General features: G+C 38.3%; 1 protein-coding gene across 6 annotated transcripts in view; it reads right to left on the bottom strand.

Moving 5' to 3' along the window:
• Nucleotides 1-8,218, bottom strand: part of MSH3 (mutS homolog 3) — a 185,460-nt gene that overhangs the window by 160,296 nt on the left and 16,946 nt on the right. For all 6 annotated transcript variants that reach the window (XR_008618074.1, XM_007113660.3, XM_007113661.3 and 3 more), the window contains exons 5-7: nucleotides 7,905-8,021; nucleotides 7,388-7,505; nucleotides 5,579-5,724 (exon numbers count right to left, since the gene is read on the bottom strand). Coding sequence is in view for 5 of the 6 variants with exons in the window: in XM_007113660.3 (XP_007113722.2) it covers nucleotides 5,579-5,724; nucleotides 7,388-7,505; nucleotides 7,905-8,021 (381 nt within the window). In the remaining variant the exon portion in view is untranslated. The remainder of the gene's footprint in view (nucleotides 1-5,578; nucleotides 5,725-7,387; nucleotides 7,506-7,904; nucleotides 8,022-8,218) is intronic.

Raw genomic sequence — 8,218 nt, 5'->3', positions numbered from 1 at the left:
AATAAGACAAGGTTGCCCACCCTCACCACTATTATTCAACACAGTTTTGGAAGTTTTAGCCACAGCAATCGGAGACGAAAAACAAAAAAAAGAATCCAACTGGAAAAGAAGTAAAACTGTCACTGTTTTCAGATGACATGATACTATACATAGAGAATCCCAAAGATGCTACCAGAAAACTACTAGAGCTAATCAATGAATCTGGTAAAGTAGCAGGATACAAAATAATGCACAGAAATCTCTGGCATTCTTATACACTAATGACGAAAAATCTGAAAGAGAAATTAAGGAAAGACTCCCATTTACCACTGCAACAACAACAACAACAACAAAATACCTAGGAATAAACCTAAAAACAAACAAACAAACAAAAAAAACCTATCTAAGGAGACAAAAAACCTGTATGCAGAAAACTATAAGACACTGATGAAAGATATTAAAGATGATACAAACAGATGGAGATATATACCATGTTCTTGGATTGGAAGAATCAACATTGTGAAAATGACTACATTACCCAAAGCAATCTACAGATTCAGTGCAATCCCTATCAAACTACCACGGCATTTTTCACAGAACTAGAACAAAAATGACCCCAAATAGCCAAAGCAATCTTGAGTAAGAAAAACGGAGCTGGAGGAATCAGGCTCCTTGACTTCAGACTACACTACAAAGCTACAGTAATCAAGACAGTATGGTACTGGCACAAAAACAGAAATATAGATCAAGGGAACAAGACAGAAAGCCCAAAGATAAACCCACACACATACGGTCACCTTATTTTTGATAAAGCAAGCAAGAATATACAATGGAGAAAAGACAGCCTTTTCAATAAGTGGTGCTGGGAAAACTGCACAGCTACATGTAAAAGAATGAAATTAGAACACTCCCTAACACCATACATAAAAATAAACTAAAAATGGATTAAAGACCTATATGTAAGGCCAGACACTATAAAAATCTTAGAGGAAAACTTAGGTGGAACACTCTATGACATAAATCACAGCAAGATCCTTTTTGACCCACCTCCTAGAGAAATGGAAATAAAAACAAAAATAAACAAATGGGACCTAATGAAACTTCAAAGCTTTTGCACAGCAAAGGAAACCATAAACAAGACGAAAAGACAACCCTCAGAATGGGAGAAAACATTTGCAAATGAAGCAACGGACGAAGGATTAATCTCCAAAATATACAAGCAGCTCATGCAGCTCAATATCAAAAAAGCAAACCACCCAATCCAAAAATGGGCAGAACACATGAATAGACATTTCTCCAAAGATATACAGATTGCCAACAAACACATGAAAGGATGCTCAACATCATTAATCATTAGAGAAATGCAAATCAAAACTACAATGAGATATCACCTCACACTGGTCAGAAGGGCCTTCATCAAAAAGTCTACAAACAATAAGTGCTGGAGAGGGTGCGGAGGAAAGGGAACCCTCTTGCACTGTTGGTGGGAATGTAAATTGATACAGCCACGATGGAGAACAGTATGGAGCTTCCTTAAACAGCTAAAAATAGAACTACCATACGACCCAGCAATACCACTACTGGGCATATACCCTGAGAAAACTATAATTCAAAAAGTCATGTACCACAGTGTTCATTGCAGCACTATCTACAATAGCCAGGACATGGAAGCAACCTAAGTGTCCATCGATAGATGAATGGATAAAGAAGATGTGGCACATATATACAACGGAATATTACTCAGCCATAAAAAGAAACAAAATTGAGTTATTTGTAGTGAGGTGGATGGACCTAGAGTCTGTCATACAGAGTAAAGTAAGTCAGAAAAAGAAAAACACTGTATGCTAACACATATATATGGAATCTGAAAAGAAAAAGATTCTGAAGAACCTAGGGGCAGGACTGGAATAAAGACGTAGACGTGGAGAGTGTACTTGAGGACATGGGGAGAGGGAGGGGTGGGCTGGGACAAGGTGAGAGAGTGGCACAGACATATATACACTACCAAATGTAAAATAGCTAGTGGAAAGCAGCCGCATAGCACAGGGAGATCAGCTCGGTGCTTTGTGTTCACCTAGAGAGGTGGGATAGGGAGGGTGGGAGGGAGATGCAAGAGGGAGGGGATATGGGGATATGTGTATACATACGGCTGATTCACTCTGTTATACAGCAGAAGCTAACGCACCCTTGTAGAGCAATTATACTCCAATAAAGATGTTGAAGAAAAATAAAGTATAATTTTTGCAAAAAAAAATAAAATATAACAAACTCTGAATAAACACTATGTACATAGTCTATCCAGGGAAATAATTATGATAACTAAAAGCCATCTCCATCACCCCAAGCCAATAATAGCCAAGATAACCTGGAAAAGATCATAGTTTGGAAGAGAAGAAAAAGATTAAGTAATTTACTCAAGGTCGAGGGGCGATAAAGTGGTGGAGGCAAGATTCACGTAGTCTGACTCCACGAGCCACACTCTTACTCACTACTGACAATTACGAAAGGCATGGGGCCAGTTACAGACTGCATGAGCTAACAGGAGGAAAAACAACCAGTCCCTACACTCATGGACGGCTGGTGGAAAATCAACTGACACAGCCTCGCCAGAAAACTGCCCGGCATTTTCTAAGAAAGCTGAAAACATCCGCATCCTATAACTCAGCAATTCCTACCCTACCTATATACTCTTGAGAAACTCAGGCACATGTATAAGGCATGTGCAAAAAGGTTGATAGTGTATCCTTTGTACAAGCAAAAACTGGAAAGAATCCACAAGAATGAAAAAACTTTAAAATGAAATACAGTGTAGCAATGACAACAAAAAAAACTACTAAGGTAACACATGTAATATCTGATAAATCCCACGTACAAAACGGTAAACAAAGAAGCAAGACCCAAAAGGATACATACAACATATTTACATTTATATATGTTTTAAGGTAGTAAAACTGTATCTAAAAGCAAGGGAATTATTAAAGTCTGGATTATGGTTACCTCCAGAGGGAGGGGCCCTTCTGTAAGCAGTGCTGTATTTCCTAACCTGGGTGGTTGTCTCATATTACACTGTAAATTTCTGTTTTATGCATTTTTTTCTCGACTATTTTATAATTTTTTTTTAAAATCACTCATTTCTGGCTCAAGGAAGTTCCTTAATTCTAGCCCAGAGGCCTTCTCTAGTGGCCAGATAGCTGGACTATAAGTACATTAGCATACATATATAAGTTTATCTCCCAATCTATAACCAAATTTTTACAAAAGCTATTAACAGAAGTTCAAGTAATAAATTTATCAGCCAGATAAATTCCCCTCTGCTTTTTTAAATCAGAGAAATGGTCTATATCGTAAAACCTGCAACATCTACTACTCTGTGTGATATGTAACACTGATAAACCCATAGTCAGTCTGTATAAAGCTGTGCATTGCCCAGCCTGAAGGTAGCAGGCCTGATGGCAGTGGCACTACAACACAAAAGCCTTTGATTTCAGACTAACTACCAGTATCCAAAGGATGACTCCTAGGTAGTGACTGGGGAAAATGTGACACTCATCACAACAGGGAAAAACCCAGCAAGAATAGGGTAAAGGAAGATGAGATCCATTTCAGCCACACTGAATTTGAGTGCCTTGTCCAATGAAGAGTTGGAAGCAAGAGCCTGGAGCTCAGAAGAGAGGTGCAGCCCGGACCAGACCTCTGGATGTCATCAGCCCAAAAGTGGTTGGTGAGGTAAAGAATGGGTCCCAAGAAAATGCCTGAGATGCAAACTATCATTTCTCATTTTTTTTTTTTGCATGCCAGTTCATACAATACGGTTAACTTTGGCAGTAGGCCAGAGCATATTTCTAACTGCACAAAGTAGGAGTTGTATACTATCAGCTCTGCTCCTTAGATTGAGTTCCAGGTAAATATAAAATAGCACATTACATCTGATAAAGCTTAAAAGCAAGTAACCTTACTATTTGTAGGTAGGTTCAATTGCCTGCAGCTAGATAAAAAGTGCTTCTCAAGGGTAAAAAAATCATTTAGAGCCATCCAACAGTAATGCAAACTCCCGGAGAGAAAGGCTTACTGATTAAGCAAATGTCAAGTTAGCACAAAGTTATGCAGTCAGAATGAGGTATTAAAAGGTACTTTGGAGACATTTAGGTTGTAAGAATTTTTGTTGATATTGTAGCTGGTTGCAGAAGTTTGTAAAAAACAAAGAGAATGAGTTATTACTTAGGCAAAGGGTCCTACTTGGGCTTAACAGAACAAGGGAGTCTAATAGTTCCAAAGGGCCCTTAAACCTAAGATTTTAAGCAGAGTCCAAGTAAGTCTATAAATGGGCAAATCTGCTCACAAATTGGCAGAAGGCAAGATCAATAAAACTATGATTCACAAATTATACTTACCTGGAAGACTGGTTATAAATATTCCTAATGCTTATTAAAAAGAGAGTTTTGTACTAGCCAGCTATCATTTCCCTTTAACTCTCGAACCTTCCTCTAAACTAGATATGACAATCCCATAATCATTTGTGTTTAACTTCAAATCCCCAGAGGAAATTTGTAAAACCCTTTGTTATCCATGCATGTGTTGACTTTTATTCTGCTATCTGTACACTGTCCACATGCATGCCTATCGCTGGGTCTATCTTCAACCTTAAACTGCTAGAGCCCATGGACAGAAACTATCTCGATCCCTCCATAGCACAGAGTGCCAAGTAGCCACCTGAGAAAATTATAACTAGTAATTTAACATATAAAATTAGGAGGAAAATGTTTTTCTAGTACAATTACTTGAGAACACAACCCATCAGATAGCCTCATTATAAACCATACATGATTACTCATATTTAAAGATTCCTTGAACATCTATCATTCGTTCTTTTTTTAAAAATTTATTTATTTATTTATTTATTTTTGGTTGCACTGGGTCTTCGTTGCTCCTCACAGGCTTTCTCTAGTTGCCGTGAGTGGGGGCTACTCTTCGTTGTGGTGCACAGGCTTCTCATTGCGGTGGCTTTCTCGGTGACCTTTGGAGACAGTTGAGACAGAGCTACAACAGGGCAGTGGCTGACACCCAACTCATAGCCCGCCTTCCCCAGCCGTGTGGCTGACGGCGTCTTGATGCGCCAGCAGGCTGTCAGGCCTGAGCCTCTGAAGTGGGAGAGCCGAATTCAGGACATTGGTCCACCAGAGACCTCCCAGTGCCATGTAATATCAGTCAGTGAGAGCTCTCCCAGAGATCACTATCTCAACGCTAAGACCCAGCTCCACTCAACGAACAGCAAGCTCCAATGCTGGGCACCCCATGCCAAACAATTAGCAAGAGAGGAACACAACCCCACCCATTAGCAGAGAGGCTGCCTAAACTCATACTAAGTTCACAGACACCTAAGGAGCATGGGCTTTAGGTGCACAGGCCCAGTAGTTGTGGCTCATGGGCTCTAGAGTGCAGGCTCAGTAGTTGTGGCGCACGGGCTTAGTTGCTCCACAGCATGTGGGATCTTCGAGAACCAGGACTTGAACCTGTGTCCCCTGCACTGGCAGGCAGATTCTTAACCACTGCACCACCAGGGAAGTCCCTATCATTCATTCTTCACCTACAAAGTACTTACCACAAGTCCAATGAAAACGTTCCCCTTTTTTTTGTCTTTAATGTTTTCTTTATTTTCATAGATACACAGAAGATAGCTGGTAGAAGTATCAGTCATTATCTCATCAACATTAACAGCATCATCCAGCTTGACTAAAGGATTTACATGTAATAATTGTTAAAGAAAAACAAATGATACATTCCCATTAGTTTTTCTCACTTAAAATAATGGTTCATTTTCCTGGGCATTTTTGCTTTATGCAAAACTCTTCCATACAGCATTTATTCTTCTGATTTATTCTGATCATAGTTACATGCCTTATCTTCCCTAAGATATAAGATTCATGAGAACAGACAACTACTACCCTCTCACTTCCAAAGGGCCTGTGATATGCCTCAGATCCTGTGGAAGCGCCAATTTTTAACTCTCTGCTTTACTTGGATAATGCTGAGCCTTGAATCCTTAACAATCTCATGACGTTTAATTCTACAAGTCAAAGCATGGATACACTAAAATAGTGTAAATTAGTTTCCTCCGTTAAAGTACCTAACAGCTCTCAGACATAGCAAGAGAATTTTTTAAAGATATGAAAAAAGAAAACCAAAAAAGAAAACAGAAACATACATACATGTGCACGTGTGTGTGTGTGTGTGTGTGTGTGTACGTGTGTGTGTGCAGTAAGTCCATTACATAAATTCTCAGGGATGAAAGCTGATTTTGGACAAAGTCAGTCTGGGAACATCCACTTTGGGCATCAGCAGATAAGAGCTACAGCAGCAGCAAAAGAGAAGCACGGAGGGGTGCTGTTTTAGAAGCAGGCTTTGAAAAAGAGACTCAAGTTCGGGCAAAAGAAGCAATAAAATTACCAAGTTCTTACAGCCTGATCAGCTTAGAACACAGAGCTATTAATGGTCTGGGATTCACTCTGAGTGATAACCGTTCCATATTCATGGTATTAATGGAATAAAACAGCCTTCAGAATTTGGGTAGAAGCTAAGCAGACCTCTAAATAGGCACATCTGTAATAAACCATAACAGAAATACCTTCACACAGTATCATTTAAGACCTTATCCCTACATTCTTTTATTCTGAGACCTGACCCCATTCCACAGTAAACAAAATGCTTCCTTATCATATTTGATATATAATTATTTGGTTTTTAAATAATTGATAGAATTTTATGACTTTGCTGTTAAAATCATTTTGCTTCAAGTAACTCATTGAATTTATCAATGACCATAAACTGGGGGGCAATCATTATATATACTGAGGGTTCTTGCAAGTGAGAAAGCTTACAATCCATTTTCAAAAGTAATAAAATTCTTATGATGCTAACAATTAATGAAGATGACCTACTATTATGTTTCATAAGCAGTTAACTGTGTGTTAACTTGGTAGTTTTCTTTTCACATTTTGAAGTAAATTAGTTATTTTTTAGGTCTAAACTTAGGAAGATCTACAGGAGCTTGTAACCCCTAAGCACCTAACCACTGCCCACAAAGGCCTAGGAAAGATGCAATTTCACAAAGGCCTAGGAAAGATGCAGTTTCACATCAGTTGCTAACTTGCTATCATCTTTTATCAGGCTCTCTTTTTTCTTGCTCTTAAAATACAATGAACCCTCCTTTTACTATGGCATTTGAAAAATGCTTCTTTCCAGCCAATATCAACTCTTCTCTCTTCCGTATCTTACTAATCACAGGTCAAGGTAACCATACTGCCTCATCTCATCAAAAAGGTATCAAATCAAAGAACAGTTTTAAAAAATGCCATTTAAAACAAAGCCCTTGTAACATTTAAGAAAAACAATTCCTATTCGAAAAGGATATCTTCTCCAATAAGTGTAGATTTTGTATAAAGAGCAGTTAATTTCCGGGAAAAGAGTGAACTTTTGTTGTCCCCAATGGCTTTTAACGCAGCTGTTTCAGTTTGTTTCACAACTCCCACCTTCAACAAAAGTAAAAAATACTGAATATCAAATATGATGGAAAATTTGTTAACAAAACATTAATTCTAAATTTTGAAAGGTTAATTCTGAAACATTTAAAATAAACAGATTAGTCCACAATGTCCAGAGGTAGGGCTTAAGTAATAAGTACCACAAGGACCTTTCAAGTGTGAATAAATCACTAAGAAACACTCCATCACAGAGTTGAAAAACTTTTTACCCTAAATATCTAATATGATAAAAACTCATGGAGCTATACTGCCAATAATTATGACAAATTTTAATTTCTCCAAAATACCGAATTCCAAAACCAGTTATAGCCTACCATCTTAGAAAACATTTCCCTCTCTGGAAGAGACACCAATCCCCTTTTCCCACAAGTTGAAGCCAAAGCTGACCTTATATCCCTTGGCCACAAGGCGGCGTACATGAACAAACAGCCGGTGAGTAGGTATGCTTGCTGTCATAAAGTTGTGATCTAAATGGCAATAGATATTGAGCTCCCGGGCTGCAATCTAAAAAGATTTAAGAAGAAAATATCAATAAATTTCCACTTCTAGATTCCCTGTGCAGTGTTTGTTCACTTTGTTAAAAATCCATCAAGGTATACATTTAGGATTTGTGCACTTCTCTGTGCGGTATGTCAATAAAAAGTTTAAAAGACATTCGCTGTGTAGAACCCTATGGTTTTATCTTTTTTTTTAACAGTGTC

The sequence above is a fragment of the Physeter macrocephalus genome, chromosome 8 (assembly GCF_002837175.3).
Source record: "Physeter macrocephalus isolate SW-GA chromosome 8, ASM283717v5, whole genome shotgun sequence".
NCBI classification, from domain to species: Eukaryota; Metazoa; Chordata; class Mammalia; order Artiodactyla; family Physeteridae; genus Physeter; species Physeter macrocephalus.
Note: the sequence above shows the minus strand (reverse complement) of the source record. Positions and strands in the feature narration are given on the sequence as shown.